Source organism: Ictalurus furcatus, chromosome 14 (genome assembly GCF_023375685.1).
Source record: "Ictalurus furcatus strain D&B chromosome 14, Billie_1.0, whole genome shotgun sequence".
Taxonomy (NCBI): domain Eukaryota; kingdom Metazoa; phylum Chordata; class Actinopteri; order Siluriformes; family Ictaluridae; genus Ictalurus; species Ictalurus furcatus.
Window position 1 is genome coordinate 17,018,300 of NC_071268.1, and position 19,429 is coordinate 17,037,728.

Sequence of the window (19,429 nt, forward strand, 5' to 3'; positions counted from 1 at the left end):
GATCTAGTATCCCAGAGAGGCAACATAAATAAATCCCGATCATCAGTTCCAGAGACAAAACTTAGTCTAGGGTATGACTGGTGGTTTGAACGGTCCCTGTGACCTCATGACTAAACCTTTCTGAGTCAATGAATCATTTTCATTCGCCACATGAATGTTAGAGTCACCACAAATAACTCAGATTAATTACTCAGATTAATATTTAGAGCTTCCAAAACTGTATTTTTACAGGGCTACATATATAGAGAACAAACATGAAATCACATGTTAATAACTGTTAAAATGAAAGATTCCAGACTATAAAAAACTTCTAAATTAACAGCAAGAACAACAGAAACAGACTCAGTGAATCAGAGTCATTGAGTCATTACCACAAAAAAGAAGAAGAAGAAGAAGACGAAGAAGAAGAGGAAGAAGACAGACATACATAAAGGGATATTTATAATATATGGCTAGTTAGCAAATATTATGTAAACTAGTTTTGCCTATGTCTAGTGTTCAATCTGGTTTAAACTTTTGGCAAAAAAATAATTAAAGTTATGCATTTACTTAAAACTTTTAATTAAAACCAAGGATTGCAAAATAAGGGAATCGATTAGCCAGACTTTGCTGCTTCAGGTAAATGTTTGTGGTGCCTATTTTACAGTCACCTTATAATACTGTATGTTTTACTGTGTTGTTACAATTACTTTACAAGTAAATAAAGGTCCTTTGATATCGTACAACCTGCCAGTAATATTTTCCCAGATACCAGATTTGATACCAGACACAGTTATAGTATAAAACAACAGCATTGAACACAGTATTTTATTACAGAAAGGACAAAAAAATTATTCACAGATTATTCACAGTGAGGAATGAAATGAGGAATGAAACTGTTTAATGAAACTGATTTAAACACCTTGAACAAGTGCTTAAAAGTGAATTAAACTCAGACTTTGCGCAATGTCAAGCATTTTGTGATAAACGTTGACAACACCTCCACCCAGTCCCCTCAGGCGAGGGCTGTGTTTGTGTAAATTATCAAAAGGAGTCGACTCATTAGTATGCATCAGCTTTGGGCAAAGTTTCACGCAGACATAAACACTATTCTCTGTGATTTTATTTACACTGCTTGCTTTTGGGTGTAATAGAGCTAACATTCAGAAGTTCTAGGTTCAGGAGGCAATGGTGGCAATTACTGTCTCAATCCTCAATTACTTATCAGGCAAATCAGTAAATGTATATATCACACATGCTTTTTCTAGCAACAAATTGATTAATTTTAATGTTAACTGTTAATGTTTTATGTTAATTTAGATTATTTTACACAACTAGTATGTTTGCTACTGCAGGAGAGAGACAGTTTCTGTTTGTGGGAACAAATGTACTGCAACATCTCAAGGAAGAGGGTTGGTTTAGCCAGTTTTTCTGCTTACTGGTCTGGCCCTGACAAGTCAAGAATTAATTATGCTATGACAGATATGAAGAAAAAAAGAGTGACACCTCCTCAACAGACCAAGTCTAACTTTATTAAATAAACTCACTGGTTCCCTACCATGCTCACAAACCTCTACAAAGTGTTCATTCTTTTAACACTTGATTTTACAGCTATATAAATGCTATATAAATATTTATATTCTAATGATTTAGAACTATATTCTAAATTCTAACTAGGTGTAATGGACTGACGGCCACGGTGTATTCCTGTTTGGATCAACCACCTCTCCATCAGGATAAGGTGGTTACTGCAGATGAAATTAATGAAATATTATTATTAGCACCTCTCATCAATACCCTTATAATCAGACATCACTTAGGTCTTAATATGTGTAGCAATTAAAATGGCACAGTATTTTAAAAAGCAGCCGAACCAGGGTAATCTTATTTGTCAGTGTAAATTTTTTTCTGAGTAAAAAGGAAGAAAACCTTCAAAGAGAACAGAAACCTCAGCAGGTTTTCAGGTCACTCAAGGAGAGAGTGAGAGAGAGAGAGAGAGAGAGAGAGAGAGAGAGAGAGAGAGAGAGAAACACAAGTTTGTTACTACAGTATGACATTAATTAGCCACATTAATTAGCTCATCCCTACACAAAACCGTCCTAATGCAGACTCCTGCTAACTCCATCCGCTACAATAAATCTGTCTAAAGTTTTTGGAACTTTACAAATAAATCTGTCAAATTTTGGAAAATAGAATAATTTATTCCAGTGATTTTCAAGAGTTATCTCATTGGCTGCACCACTCAGTGGAAAGAATCTTCAGAAACATAAACTGAAGAGTGGTGTCTCATTAGATTTTTCTTTCAATCAAGTATGCAAGATTTATACCAGACTAGTCCATTATAAGGAAACCAACATGCATTAAACCGACTTCACAAATTTATGTTTATGGTAGTGATCAGGGTTTCCAGTTTACAGCTAGGAGGAATGGACAGATTTGTAAGACAGTTTTTGTTTCCAATAGCTAGATCAGAAAAAAAAAGCTTGAAAGAGAACAGTAACATAAATATCTATTCATGCCCTGGACCTCAGCAGTGACCAGACCTAGGTTTGATGACAGCATGGTCATCTAAGGTTTTATAAATCAAGTGATAGAGAGAGAATATCAGCAGGGCAAAAGAGAATACTGTAACTGTGAAATGTTGTGGTAGATTATAGAATGGAGAAATGAAACATGACTCATGGTCATGCGAGTGAAAAGTGCTATGACAGAAACATTCTTAAGATAAAAGGAGCAAATCAACTCATGTTTGGAAGCAGGGGAAACTGATATCTATCAGCATACTTTGACCGGATATGGTGTATATTAATTTGCATCACTTCGTGACCAAACATGGCACTGGCGGCTAATAATCACTTGCACTTGTCGGCATTGATTGCATCATTAACATTGTGGCATCAGAAAAAGGGCGGAAACAAATATAAAACGTCAAGTGACCCCTAGTGGCCTTAGAGAATTAATTCAACTAAAATATAGATATAACACCATACTGTCTCAAAAGATTGAATTTTTGCTATTCAGGACAAGACAAACAAATTTTGAGTCAGGGGATAAAGCAGGGAAACGTTTAGTTAATTATATTAAACATAAGGAATGTTCTTCCATTATTCCAACTGTTAGTTCTTCCAGGGGAGATATATTTAATGCTGCTACAGATATAAATAAGACGTTTAAAGTATTTTTACACAGATCTCTACAAGTCATCATCATCATCAACTGATGAGGATACTAGTAGATTCCTGGAAACGCTAGATCTCCCTAAACTATCAAATGAACAGAAGCAACTTCTTTATTCAAACATTACTCTGGAGGAAGTGATGGAGGTAATCAAAGCATTGCCTACAGGAAAAGCTCCTGGTCCGGATGTTTTTCCCGCAGAATTGTTTATGGTTCACGTTAAAGTACTTGCTCCGTTAATGCTAGAAGTTTTTATGGAGGCATTTCGGAGGGAGGAATTACCACCAACGATGTCACAAGCTCTCGTTAGTCTTATACTTAAAAAGGATAAGGATTCAATTGGGTGTAAAAGTCACCGTCCAATATCATTGATTCAACTGGGTATGAATTTTTTTTGTCACAAATTCTGACTAATCGCATAAATAAAGTTATATCATCACTTATATACATGTAGATCAAGTAGGGTTCATTAGTGGTAGTTCTTCTGGTAATATTCGACGGTTCATTGATATTAGGTGGTCAGTAAGGGAGGAACAGACCCTAACTGCAGCTACTTCATTAGATGTGTTTATACGCGTTTTACGTTTATAAAATGGATTAAATTATCGTATAAACAACCGGTAGCAACGGTACAAACCAGCGGATTAATTTCAGGGTATTTTCCACCTGGTAGGAGAACCCGACAAGTCTGGCTTTGCAACCTTTAACTGGTGCAATAAGAAAAGATGATGATTTTCCTGTTATAGTAGCGGGGGGAGAAGTACATAAACTTATTCTTTATGCAGACGACATTTTATTATTTGTTTCTGACCCGGGTAGGTCTATACATTGTCTCCTTAGAATAATTGGGTATCGGGTTAATTGGTCTAAATTAAAAGCTCTTGCACTACCTGCATTTTGCCGCAGCTTTTCATCCATGGCACGTTCCAGGCACCAGGCATCATTTTATTTCCTCCAAACTTGAATGATTTAGTGAGAGCTAATTTTAACCCCTTAATGAAAAAGTTTTCCTGCCATATGCATAGGAATGAGCTCCAGTACATATGTCAATGGCTGGAAAAGTCAGTGTCATTAAAATGAGTTTTACACCCAAACGGGGTGATTTATTACAGTCTCTCCCAATACAAATACCACTTTCCTACTTTAAACAGTTTGATAGAATATGTAAGGCTTTTATTTGGATGCTAGGCGACCTGGGATGCATTCTAATAAGTTACAGAGACTTGTTGAGAAAGGTGGTCTAGGCCTGCCTAATGTTTTGTTTTATTATTATGCTTTCAATCTAAGGGCCTGTTTACACCTGGTTACTTCATGCGTTTACTCTGATAGCTATCCGACTGTGAAAAGACCAGGTGTAAATGCCTTCCTAAACGCATTTAAATCTGGATTTAAATCTGATCAGGAGGAGGTCTGGGACGCACAACAGACGAAACTGGACAAGTCTAAATGCATCTGGCTTTTGAAACCACATACGTCAGCGCTTTTCTCCTCCCAAACGAAACGAAAGTACGTCACTCGCTTTAGCCGCGCCAGAAGTAAAAGCAGTTTATCGACCGGTATATCCTGACGGAGATGAGTGTCCCTCCTCATTTAAATCTCTTTGCAGGCTGACACAAAGATTATTGAAGGTCCGGCGCCCCATTCTGAAACTGGATAGCCAGTCTTGTTCTGTATAGAAGCCAGCACTATATTTTCCCACCAGTGTTCACTCCGAGCTTTCATCCAGGTGTCTTGCTGGGTTTTAAAGTTTAGTACAGCCGACAGTGAAAATGCTGCACATAATAAGTGCCCCTTATATTGCGTAAGCGTTGTAGCAAGCATTTTCATTTTATTTTCAACTGCATTCGCAATCCAGATGTGTGTTTGCATTTTGCGCGGGAATAGAAAATCGGATTCATATCCGTTTAGCTGAAACACATTATGTGGCCAATTGTAAATGGAACAAATCAGATAACTATCCGATCAGAGAAAACGCATGAAGTGACCAGGTGTAAACAAGCCCTTAGACACCTGGCTCATTGGTCACTTCCTCCTGAGAGAGCTCCCCCTTGGTATACGATTGAACACTCTGTCTTGCCTTCCATCTCACTATTGCAGAGTCTGTCCACTGAACTGGATGGAGAGGTGAAAAACCATCCTGTTATTTCACCCTTGCACGCAGTATGGTTAAAGATGTCCCGTCTGCGTAGCTTTGACCCTTACCTAAATGCCTGTTCAGGTATATGGTTGAATCCTAAATTGTGTATTAATAAAGCCCCCTTTATATGGAAGGGATGGATTAAAAAGGGTGTTATTGTATTAAGCGACCTTTAGGAAAATGAAGTCATTTGAACGCATGCAAAAGCAGTATGGTGTATCTAGATCTCAGTTTTTCCAGTATTTACAGTTAAGACATTTACTTTGTACTACTTTTGGTTCTAGTACACAGCTTCTTGAGACAGCAGACACTCAGTGACTACGTTTACATGGACAGCAGTAATCTAATTATTGACCTCACTCTGAATAAGACAATTTTGTGATTAAGGTGTTTACATGAGTCGCTTTTAGAATATTCCTTTCATGCCCCCGTTTTACATGTTATAGACCATAGTTCGATTAACAGCACACGACATTAAGTCACCGCGCCACGCTGTCCGACATCCCTCTAGAATTTCACATATCAACATACAGTTCGTCTTCGTTATGGTACCGTATACAGTTTTGGGTGTTTTTATTTAATTTTTTTACGAATGCTTTAAGTGCGGTTAATTATTTGTCATGCTGTACTTGCAAATAGACGACTGCTTGAAGCCGTGGGTTGCGTCTCAAACCACGTACTTACCTTCTATATAGTAGCCGAGATACATGTTTTTCTCCTACTACAGGCCTATAGTAGACATGTATGCGGTTTGGGACGCAACCGTGCTCTCTTGTTTGCCGTAAAACAGTTGAGCACTGCCATGTGTGATTGTGTCCTGTCTCAAAATGCGGTGAAAACTCCCACACGAATTTAATAATGTGATTAAGGTGTGTACATGTCTGTAATACACGTCCATAATGCGACTGAAACAGGAGTACTCCACATGTCTTAATTCGGTTTGTGTTTACTTCGAGTATGACCTTAATCGGATTAAGGTAATTAAAAATTGCTGTTTACATGGTAGTTTCTTAATCAGAATATTGTCTTAATTGGGTTAATAGTGGATTATTGTTGTCCATGTAAACACACTGACTGTAAAGTAATTTCGGCATATGGGAAGGGACAGGATGCATCAGTATACTAGTCCTGGCTGATTCAGAGTCTCAGTGATGTAGCTTTATTATCTCTTAAGAAAATATGGGAACGAGATCTGAACCTAACATTCGATGACGAGGAATGGCATAGAGTCTTAAAGAATGTCAAAACGGCATCTAGGGATGCAAGAACACGCCTTACACAGTTTAAGATCATGCACCATTTGTACTGGACTCCTTCCAGACTGTTTAGACTGGGGTTAAAGGATACACTGTATTGCTGGAGATGTAAGGCTGAGGATGGAGATTTAACGCATGCTCTTCGGTTTTGTGCAAAAATTCAGGATTTCTGGAAGAGTTCATGAACACATTTGCACAGTTTCAGATATTCACGTTTTACTATGTCCTCGATTGTGTATATTAGGTGGGTGGACAGACAATCAAATAAGAGACAAACACATAAGGTACTGGGTCCAAACCAGTTTAATGATTGGCAGACAAATACTTCTTAGGAGCTGGAAGTTAGAGTAGGCCCCCTCCTTTCAGGAATGGGTAGCAGAACTAGGTAGAGTGGCTGCATTTGAGAATATGTCTTATAAACAGACTGACAAACGAAATTTACATGATAAGACATGGTTCAGATTTTTAATTTATTTGGAAAAAGGGGCAGCAATAATTATGTGTGAGAAACATGTTCACCACAGTCAAAAGTGTAATTGTGATGTTATAACATATATATATATATATATATATATATATATATATATATATATATATATATATATATATATATATATATATATATATTCTTTTTCTCACCACTATATGCTGGAACTTAATTGTATTTAATTATATAGCCTAGCTGTGATCTCAAGCCGTAGGTGGGGATTTGTTGTGGGGGTGGGGTGGGGGTGGGGTGGGAGGGGTTGCTATCGGTGTAAAAATGTTGATTCTGTACAGATATATTGTGTTGTATTCTGAAATCAATAAAAATTCTTACTCATAGTTGCATCAGAGCCATTTTGCATAGATTACACATGACATCAAAAACGGAGTCACTCCCTTATATTTAAATGCAACACTCCCTTCCGGTGTTACGGTTACAATAGAAAACAATGCATCATACATATAATGACATGATGAGTCATGTCAACCTTTTTGGCAAAATCAACACAATGGTGAAGACTTCACAGGAACTGATGACAAGCCTAGTGGGTTAGAAAGTACAGCATTTATGAATCATTTGATGCCATTTTCCCTCTTGCAGAGGCAAGCCTTTTGAAGGGATGAGCTTTTTGAAAGGGTGAGATGAGGTGAGGTGAGGGTGTATAGAATGAAACGGTTTCATTCAGTTTTCATACAGTGGGCGGTTTCTGCACTGTTCAGGTCAAATATTTGTGACCCACTGAACTTAGTGATCTAGTGTGAACAGAACATGAAGTGAATTCTTAGCAAAGTTATTATAACCCTTAATTTATTCACCAAAGAATTCCAATTATTTGCCAGTGCCACCATGTGGTGGGCAGAAGAAGCATAATGTTTCTATACCCTTCTGGCAGCCTTGCTCAGGTAAAGTGCACAAGAAGGCAGAAAATTATCAGTAGAGGCCCACAGGGACCATTACAATTTCCATTAAAACCAATACAATTCCAATTATAACCATTAAACCATTACAAATTCTATGAGGGTTTTTATGAGGGGTTTTTTTTTCCAGAAAGTATAAACTGCCCCAACTTACCTGATGTCCCATATACCGGAATTCACCCTATTTTAGTTTCAAATGCCACCTAGTGGTGTTGTTTTGATTATCAAAATACATTTACTGGTAATTTGTTGCCTTCTATTGTATGTTATGTCTAGTGGATACCATTAAGGACCAATAAGGGGTTAACTGATGGCTTGTAATGGTATTTGCTGTGGAAACCATTAGAATTTCTGCGATAGTTTCTATTTTTTTCAGCAGGGTAACCACAAATCCCCACTAAGACTATAAATGAAGGGATATCAGATGAACAATATTAGGGAGAAAAAAGAAAATGTACATTTACATCAGATTATATATATTTACACACACACACACACACACACACACACACACACGCACACGCACACCGGCACGTCACTACAATAGTGACTACAATGGAGATTCATGAATGGGGGGCTAAACACCGCGTCACCTCCTGTAATGATCTGGGAGTATTTCCCTTTTAAGACCAGGAGCGGCGCGTGACCGCGTGAGTCTGCAGCAAGTGTGTGAGTGAGCAGCCGGACTGTAACCGTGATCATGCTCAGCATCATTAATTAAAAAAAAACAACATAAAATGTTTTAACAGTAAACTGTGTCGTAGTGTGTAGATCACTCGCTGAACAACAGAACAGCTCGATTAAAGTGTACAGGTTTAAGATGATATGGAATCGAACCGTTGATGAAAAAAAAAATTAATGAAAAAGAAAACATATTGGCTGATATATTGATTTGCTTGGGGGGGGTTACGAATAACCCCAAACAGTCCAAGCGACGTCCCTGTTTCTTTTTGAAAGAAGTCACACGCGAAATAAGAAGAACGCATGCTATGCCACGCAGAAAAAAAATCGTCACGTATCTTACCAAAAGTCACTGCAAGTCTATACTGTATAAGTTTATTTATATGCTAGATTTCTTTCGACTATAGTGCTTTAAAATCTCTTCAACACCACACAGTGTCGAAACAGTTCTGGTGTAATAGCTCTGGTTTCCACACACTGCGTACGCGTGGTATTGTTGTGCCATTGGAAGTAGCTCCTGATTTGACTTTCAGAGTAAAAGCCAGTGGAGAGCAAATGGCGCTGACTGGCGTTAAACAGCACTGTCACGTGACTGCGTTTTTACTTCTTCAGCGTTTTTACATTTTGCTCAGCCTTTGCTGGTGTAGCTTTAGCTCTGTTCGACCTCAGGTCTAGATTTCGTGACATGAACACGACTGGACCCCCAGACTAAGATGAACTGTTTGTATTTTATCTTCTTGCTGTTTGTTTCTGTTAAACTAAAGCAGGTATATGGAGTGTGGCCCATGCCGCAGCGCTTGACTCAGTCTAATGAGCGCTATGTTTTAAACCCTCACCTGTTCACTTATAACTACGCGAACGGTTCAGCTGCGCAAGTCGGATGCTCTGTCCTGGATGCTGCCTTCAAAAGATACTTCAGGATCATTTTCCCCGACTTTTCAGATGGAACAGGTCAATGATTTCATAAAACACACTTTTCCTTGTAGACATACTGCCTGAGAGGTATTAGGCTATTTGTTATATCTGCTAGGCAAATATTGGCATGCTGCAAACATTTTGTATGGGAAGGCTGTTTGTTTTTTATGTGCACACACCCTTTATTATTATTTTTTGTCCATGATCAGGATTCAGTAACACTTGGTCTGAGCCCAAACCCTTCACAGTATCAGTGAGTGTCAGAAGTGGTGGATGTGAAGAATACCCTGATGAAGGTTCAGATGAAAGTTGTGAGTATGCAAATTAATGGCAAATTTAAAAAACAAAACAAAACAAAAAAAACCCAAAAACCTCCATAACGGATATTAACTTTCTCAGCACCTAATGATTTACACATGCTAGAATAAAGTCATACACAAAAATAGAATAGTCACGTTCTAAATAAAGCAAAGACAGAGTTTTTAAAATCTTTGAAATCTTTTTCTGTGATAGTTTGCTGATTCAAAGCCAATTTATCAAAAGCATAAGGTACAGTTCACAAAAACAAGAACAAACAAAACAAATTCCAACTATACAGGTGGTTTTTTTCCCTCTGACACAATGTAGATATCAAATAATTAGGCTTTTAGGTTGAGCATGAAAGAAAACAAAACTAAGTCAAACACCAAATTGTGTGATGCTTCAAAATGTACTGCTTTTGTCCAAAATAATTATATATATATATATATATATATATATATATATATATATATACACACACATATATATATATATATATACACACATATATATATATATATATATATATATATATATATATATATATATATATAGATAGATAGATAGATAGATAGATAGATAGAACTAGTCTAAATAGCCAATTTACCAACAAGTCTAACCTTAATAAACACAAAAACTGATATGCAGTTTTTAACAGACATCAATGCACTGCTAAATGCTAAGTAAATGCACAGGGTCAAGGCATAAAGTGGATCTCCGACAGCATCATGTCCCATCTCCACAGTCATTTCCCCACTTCAATCAATACAACCACACACACTTCTCTCTTCCTCTCTAGCTGGTTTTGTGTCTCAAGAAACCATAAAAAGCACTATTTTCATATATCCAGTTTTACTTTTGCCTAGTGCTTCTAAAGTGCACATTTTCACCCAAAATTGTCTCACATACTCATTTATATTGGTGACATTTTATTTCTTAATTATGATCATTCCATATCCATGTGTGTTTTTTTCCCCTCTGCAGATAACCTGAGTGTGTCTGCAGGTCAAGCAGTTTTAAGAGCAGAGTCAGTGTGGGGATCCCTGAGAGGTACGGTGTGTTATTGGACTTTTCAGTGCTGAATCCTTATCTGTTTATTTTTTCCTTCTGAATGGTTATTTAGCATAAAACACTTAAAGGATCTGGATATAATTTTGCTCCGTACGCACAAAGGGAATTGCTGTTGCAATGAAAACACAGACAAGCCTAAACCCCTCCTTTTGTTAAACCTGCCTTCAATGAAAAAGAGGCAGAGCTGAACCAACTGGGGGTGAGAACTATCCAGATTCACTGAAAGTTATAATTTGTTTAAATGACATTATTATATAATTTCTAGAAACATTAAACTGAACCCTGTTTTAAAAACAGGTCTGGAGTCCTTTAGTCAGCTGGTATACCAAGATGATTATAACTCAGTAAGTAGTCAATGGAGGTACAAATAAATATATATTCAGGATGCCACCTTGACAATCAACTTTAAGGAATTAACAAAAAAACAGACAAAAAACAGTACCAGTGTTTAGGCCCTAAACATGCGATGCCTAGTTTACCTTTATTCTTTTATGCAGTATTTTGTCAATAAAACAGAAATTGAGGACTTCCCACGATTTCTGTTTAGAGGGCTTTTGCTGGACACGTCAAGACACTATTTACCAGTACGTTCTATACTGAAAACTCTGGTAAGTACAAAGTTATTTTCCTATATGATCATATTTGCAGTGACAACTGGCATGTAAAATGTATATATGAATAAGTATATAAGTATTTTTTTTCTTTGTAGGATGCCATGGCTTATAATAAATTCAATGTATTTCACTGGCACATTGTGGATGATCCTTCTTTCCCTTACCAGAGCCACACTTATCCTGATTTGAGCAACAAGGTATCTCTCTTCTGGACAAAGCTTTCTGGAGATGGGGTCCATTTCAGAAAGCAGCATTTGCGATTTAGCCTGATGATGTTAGCTTAATTTTTCCGTGAAGTTTCCATTTCAGGTACAATGATTAGACATAATCAAAATCAATGCTGAAACTAACAAACACAATGGCAAGTTTAAAAGACTTAAACCTGGAACTGCCTGCAGCATTCAAGATACAGAGAATCGGAGCATGAAAGGGAAGATCTAAGTCAAACATCAAACTGGGTTTGAACATTATATTGTTTTTGTCCACGTATATGCATATAGACGTTATGCTTTGCAGAGCTCGACTGAGGAGTGCTTTTGAAGTTTGCTGGGAACACACAATGCTTATCTGGGGTTGGGATAACTGTGATAACTAATGGGTTTCTATTTTGACAAATCTGCAGGGATTTAATTCAAATTTTTAATTTAATAACTTTGTGTTTTGGATTTGATACTGTGCTCAGAATTATTGGCACCTTAGTTGTGTTTGCCTGACTGATCTCTAGCCTTGCTTCTGATTTAGGGAGCCTTTCACCCTATGACTCACATTTACACGCAGTCAGACGTGAGGAGGGTAATTGCTCATGCAAGATTCCGAGGAATCAGGGTGGTGCCAGAGTTTGATTCTCCCGGACACACTCAATCGTGGGGTAAAGGTATGAGACACACATTCATGCAGCCAGTGTGAATTTCTGATCATAGATTAAGCATGATTTTGCACAATAAGCAAATTCTAATAATAAAAAAACTTTCTTATTTAAGAATGGCTTCACAGTGTGTTAATAAAGTTTCATTGTCATTCCTTTCAGGACAGCCAGACCTGCTGACGCCCTGCTATAAGAAAACTGTTCCCTCTGGAACATTTGGCCCCATCAACCCAACTCTGAGCTCCAGTTACCAGTTCATGAACAGCCTCTTTAAAGAGGTAACTTCTGTATTTCCTGACTCCTTTGTTCACCTTGGGGGCGATGAGGTTGACTTCACATGCTGGTGAGAACATGCAAAATTTGCCCTGCTTTTAGATTGTGTGGTTGTCAGCTGGTTGAGTGATTAGTTTTAACCTGCTAAAGTAGAGGTGTCATTGCATATTATTGTCGCCTTTAATAGGAAATCAAATCCTAAGGTACAGGCATTTATGACAAAGATGGGCTTTGGGCATGACTACACCAAACTGCAGTCCTTCTATATGGAAAGGTAAGTGATGAGAGAGGACAATACTAAGGCTGTAACTTTTTCCGGATGCAAGTGGCTAGCTTGCTTCCCTAATAAAAAATAGAAGTTTGTTAGTAAAAAGTAGATCTGGCAGCTGGTTTTACATAAAAGTCCTTTCTTGTCTCGGTACCAAATTTCCCAGAGATTATACATGCACAGGAGTTAGACTCAGTATTAACATGAAGTCACCTGAATCTGTCATTATTTATAAACACTCAAGTCTTTGATGGAAGCAAAATATAATTCACAATTTTTGGATTTTAGTATTATGAACATCACTGCTGCCTTCAACAAGACCTCCATTGTTTGGCAGGATGTTTTTGATTACCATAAGCGAGTAAGTTCTCCAGTGCATGTTTTCTACTTTAAAGCATCTTGCAATTTCTTACATGTCATGCATTCTAAGTACTTTGATCTCAACCTCATGAACATACAGTCTAAAAGCAATGAGCGTATTTGTACACCTTTTATGTTCTAGAGAAGGGCTCAGTATGTAGTGGAGGTGTGGAAAAGAGGATGCTACCTGTGTAAGGTGCGCCAAGTGGCTAAGGCCGGACTCAAGGTCATCCTGGCAGCACCATTCTATCTGGACCTGCCTGGACCCACACACGACTGGGCTCGCTACTACACCGTGCGTCCTCTCTCCTTTAAGGGTCAGGCTTTACGTGCACAGTGAGCTGCGTGTAGTGGTGTGCTGTGTGAGGGCTTGCAGTGCAATGGTTTTCACTGTCTCTTTAAACTGTGTACTTTTTTCATTATCAGAAAAGGCTTTACTAATTGTGGATGAGAAAGGAAATTACTGGGGAATATGTAGTGAAGGTAGTGGGCTTGTTGAATATCTGTTTCTATCAGTAATTTCCTTTTATTGCCACAAGATGTCTGCAGAAAGTCAACTGTAATGACTCTTTTACAAACATTATTAGGTTTTCCAACCAGATATTTTATGCACATTTTGAAAAGGCACATTTTCAAATCTGAAAGGACAAGGCTAAAATGTGATAAATAAATATAATAAAAATAAAAACCTTAAATATCTCAAAAACAGTTTGTAGGTGGTGTACTGTTAGTTGGTATATTACTGAAAACGGTTTTTTTAGTAAATGATGACACTTGTATAATGTGTAGACAGAATAAGAAAACATTTTCTTGATTTTACTAGTGAAAGCAACATCAAACATCACCACAACCCTGACCATGATAAAGAAGTTACTGAAGATAAATTATTGATGAACGAACATCATATGTCAAATCTATAAATTATGCTGCTGTTTTCGCTCTCTTTTCTTTCCATACACAGGAGGAAAAACAGCTGTGCACTTGTATTGTAGTAGAGCTCTCACTGGCACTGTTGGTTTTTATTTTATTTATTTATTTATCGATCTATCTATTAATTAATTAATTAAAATGTTTTACACCATTATGTGTAAACTACAGAGACTTCTGTGTGTGAAAATCCCTGGAGATCAGCATTATCTGAAAAACTCAAAGCAGCCTGACAACAACCGTGCCATTGTCAAAGTTCCCAAGATTGTATTTTTTTCTGCTGCTGCTATATGATTTGCTGGTTTCATAATTGCATGAATGTGCAGATGTACAGGTGTTCTTAATAATGTGACCAGTGAATGTATATATGCCTTTTTCCCCATGCATCATTTCCTCTTGTCTGATGAAGTAAATAGAAAACTAGGAGCCAGTGACTCCTAGTGGATGTCTGTGGTACAATTTTAACCTCACCAAGTCTCATAAATAATGTAGTATATATATTTTCTAAGGTAGAAAATAGCATGGTCCCTGATTCAACCCTGAGCTCAAGTTACTGTTTGTGTGGAGATGCATGTTCTCCATGTGTCTGTGCAGGTTTCCTCCAAATTCTCTAGTTTCCTTCCACCTCACAAGTACATGCCAGAAGGTGGATTGGCTATGCTAAATTGCCTCTAGGTGTAAAAGATTGTGTGTGATTGGATACTCACCATCCACTGTTTTTATGCCGTTATCCAATCAGCCAATCATGTGGCAGCAGCACAATGCATAAAATCATGCAGATACAGGTCAAGATGGTCACAACAAACCCAGAATGGGGAAACGTTGTGATCCCTGATTTAATAAAAAGCATCTCAGCATGTACAACATGAGGTGGGTGGGTTACAACAGCAGAAGGCCACATCCACTCCTGTTAGCCAAGAACAGGACTCTGAGGCTGTCATGGGCACAGGCTCACTCAAACTGGACAGCTGAAGCCTGGAAAAAGACCAGGTGATTTTTTTTTTTCCTAATCTTCAACTATCCAGTTTGGGTGAGCCATGTTGTGTGTTCTGAGCTTTTTGGTTCACTACTGTTGTAAAGAGTGCTTCTTTGAGTTACTATAGACTTCCTATTAGCTCAGACAAATCTGGTCATTCTCCTATGATCTCTCTCATCAACAAGGTGTTTCAGCCTGCAGATCCTCTGCACTCAGGATTTTTTTTTTTGTTTTCCACAATATTCTGTGTAAACTCTAGAGACTGTCATGTGTGAAAATCCCAGGAGATCATCAGTATGTGAAATACTCAATCCACTCCATCTGGTACTAAGAACCATGCAATGATCAAAGCCACAGAGTTCACATTTCACAGACTTTGCAAATCAAAAGGCAAATATGGCTACTTGTGGTGGTGTTTGTTTTTGTAATTGCAGCTCTTGAGGCCCATAGCATTTAGCTGTTTTGCCTGGTTGAAAGGTAATTTGCCTGATTGAACAACCCCTCGTTCTAAAGCACTTATAAGTCAAATGTGGTTCCGAGTACTGAGAGCACACTTTATTCTGCCAAGGATTTAGGTGTGACACCACAGCTTGCCTGAAAGCCTAATTTACTGCTGACTATTTCAGTGTGCAGTGTTGACATACCGTGCTTTCCTGCATATTGTGCATGTTATTGTGTTCAGGCACAGAACAGCAGAAGAAGCTGGTGATTGGTGGTGAGGTCTGCATGTGGGGAGAATATGTGGATGCAACCAATCTCAGTCCACGCCTATGGTGAGGGAAATGATGTGAAACAGTGAATATACTATCCAAATAAAAGAAACCAATACATAAACCACACATTCATTTTCTTTTTATTTTATGCTATGTTTGCATGTATACAGGCCTAGAGCGAGTGCAGCTGCTGAGAGGTTATGGAGTAATGAAGAGCAGACATCTAGTGTTGATAAGGCCTTTCCTCGCCTACAGGACTTCCGCTGTAAAATGATAAGGTATATATTTACATATATAACTTGCTTTCTTTTTCAACTGAATGAACTTTTGCCTTGCTGTTTTGTAGCTTCGTTTGTTTCAAAGCTAACATGAAAGAATGACATTATTTTCTGTCTACGCTTCTTTTTCTGTATCTCTAGACGTGGCATTCAAGCAGAACCTCTATTTATAGGCTACTGCAAACATGAGTATATCGGTCTGTAGAATACATGGATCAGGACAGGAGCAAGAGAAACTGTTATACATAGGGAATATGCTTGCGATTTTTTAAAGAGTTTTTAAGATCATTTTATATTTATTACTAATACTTGGATATAATGTTTATCCTATATTGCAGTGAATTCATTCTAAAGAGAAAAATCTATCAGTGATTTATAAAACAGCAATGTAAATAGTCTGAATTTCATTTTAATATTAAGTTTATTTGTCTTAATTTGAGCTCATCACTATTTTGTAGAATGATAACTTTTTGGTATGGTTATTTATGGGACTGTAAATAAATTGCTGAAGTAAAGCATGTACACATTTAATGAAATTTCCTTCTTCCATTACACTGGTCTCATCTCACTAGCAGCAGATCCTATTAAGGCTGATGGAGTTTACACCTGAGCTTAATTAGGACATAGTGAGATGCGAGTGTCCTGAAATATCAGAATGACAGTGCTGTGCAGACCACAATATGGCAATACAATTAGGGAATTAAAGTCTGGGACATAAATAACATGTATTCAATAAAACATATAAAATGCAACTGAGCTTCACAGTAAACATGTTATTCAGACTACTAGCTCCCTGTTTTCTTTTTCCTCTCCATGCAGTCTTTGTTTGTTCTATGGCCTAATGGCCTGACCCTTTTTTGTGACGATTCAGCAATAGTTCTGCGTTGTACACAGTAAGCCTCCCTATGCCCTGTTCAGCAATAATGTAGTTGTTTAACTTAATTCCCCCTAATGTTTAATTTACTTGCTAAATGAGCTTACATGGTATTGATATTTACTTAGACGATTGATTTTCTCATTGCTGGGATTATGATGCTGAGAGCAGATGGTAGGGATTGGCTAATCCTACGAGGCCTAACGTTCCCTGGACCCTCCTCACACCACCCTCCTGCTGGCCACTCGTAACCTCATTTTAAGGGGTTCCACACTTCAGAGCTGCAGTCAGTCATGCATCGGCCACTGCCAGAAATTGTCTACCTGCTAAATAAACTTTGCCCCCCCCTTTCTGTTTTATTTTTTTCTTTATAAATATGTGGTCAAATTTTGCTCCTGTTTTAACACATTTGCTTTAACAATAACACTATGTAATAAAGAAATATACAACATAAACATATACAACATAATAATAATTGTGCAGAACTAATCTTAAATACAAAAAGTGATTAATTTTATATTTCACATCTAATCAGTCTTTGCCAAGATTGATTTAACTAGTGACACAATTTCTTTCTGCTTATAAGTATAAAATGTGCATTTATTTAAAAGGTTTAATTTGTGCTTAAGCCTAGTTTCTGCAATGCAGCACTTTAACACAAATAATCTCCATTCATGTGGGTTGAGGACAACACATGTCATTATGAGTGTTTTAATGTGTTTAATCCCAAACTTGGCCAGAAATCATGATGACTCATACAGAACTACAAATCTTTAGTTTATCTTTATTATTAACTGAATATTATGAATAGGCTTAGTTAGATGCTGGAATTAACACTTCAAATAGTACCAATTATGTGCTTTATATGGATAACACTTCATTTAAAAGGACAGAGAAATTGCTGCTTTCATATGGTGCTTTGTCTGACACTCAAATATACATTACAAAAGAAATTAAAATGTTTAAAGAAACCTGCTAATCAAATCAGAAAATGAAGCTCTGACTGATTTTTAATGATATTTTCATTAGTCAGGCAGTTGTATTCAAACTGTGGATTGTACGGAAATGCAAATATTAATGCTACTAGATTTTTGACGTGAAAAGATTATTAATCATGCTAAATGCTTGACAGCTAATCCTGCAGATACTGTACTACTACTATACTACTGATACCCTCAGCAGACCTGCAAATATTCATAATGACAGTGTTTCATCACTATAGGATACAAAGCAAGAGGTGAAATATCTCCAAATTATATCCAAATTTTTAAATGGAACAACTTACAAGTTCGAAGGCAAATGGTATCTTTATTTATTTTTTTTAAAGATTCTGTCCATGAGATATTTTTGTTTTTAAAGGTATCTCTTTCAAAGGGTTCACACACACACACACACACACACACACACACACACACACACACACACACTAGGTTAATCTCACTCTTTGACAATATCTGAGATTCAATGAGGTTATATACAAAGCTGCTTAGACTGATGCATGTGAACTTACGGCAATATACTTTCAAGGGCATCTTACAGGCCTGTTATAGTACATTATCATTATCACCTGTAAATTATTCTACTGTATTGTTTATTTATTAACCAGATTCATTGGTGTTTAGGAAGGAATTATTGAAACTCTTCATGAAGTATTAAGAAATGTCCAGCTATCATTTTACCTTTTGGTAAGTATATTTATTGTACCTACATGCATGGAATTCCTTTCACTACTATGAAGAACTGTACCAATACAGCTTCACTTAATTAAATTAAGTCGACCAAACGAATGATTATAATTCACACAAAACAAAAGTGGTAATCAAATGACATTGTTATGAAGCATTCTACGTATATATAGTCTACATTCAGTATGTCACGATGCTGCTAGTTACAACAAACTAATAACTTACAGTAGGATCGGGATAAAATATCATGGTAAATAAGAAAAATTCAAACAGTTGACACTTAATAATAATTGTGGGTTGTTCTCTCTTCTCCATTTATCTCCCTATTAAAGACTAAGCTATATCAAAACCTGTTACCTCACAAGTTTTGACTGCTTTTTAATAAAATATGTGTTTGTGCGGTTCAATAATGGAGACAGCACGTGTCTGGTGTGCAGACAAGTCAACTGCCAAAGAAAATATTTGTCCAGTATATAGCAGGTAGTGCTAATCTCATTGGTGGGTGGCTTTTAAGTGCTGTTGGATCTCCTAAACAGTCTGAGAGTTGCTGCACCCCATCAGAAGGCTCAGGAGAGGAGCAATCTGACACTGATCCGCTCTCAGGCCGGACCCTAACACAGCATTTTGCTGATGGCAGCAGCAACACGGGCCAGCAGCAGCTGTTTACTGTCAGAGA

The 19,429-nt window shown here is 37.3% G+C and overlaps 1 protein-coding gene across 1 annotated transcript; it reads left to right on the forward strand.

Moving 5' to 3' along the window:
* The first annotated feature begins 9,347 nt into the window (after positions 1–9,347).
* Positions 9,348–16,993, forward strand: hexa (hexosaminidase A (alpha polypeptide)). The gene is made up of 14 exons (XM_053640898.1): positions 9,348–9,585; positions 9,759–9,860; positions 10,834–10,899; positions 11,218–11,264; positions 11,418–11,528; positions 11,630–11,731; positions 12,276–12,408; positions 12,562–12,742; positions 12,860–12,946; positions 13,229–13,301; positions 13,443–13,617; positions 15,886–15,976; positions 16,087–16,194; positions 16,336–16,993. Exons 1-14 carry the CDS (start codon positions 9,348–9,350, stop codon positions 16,397–16,399), a joined length of 1,578 nt encoding a protein of 525 aa, XP_053496873.1. The 3' UTR covers positions 16,400–16,993.
* Positions 16,994–19,429: the final 2,436 nt, after the last annotated feature.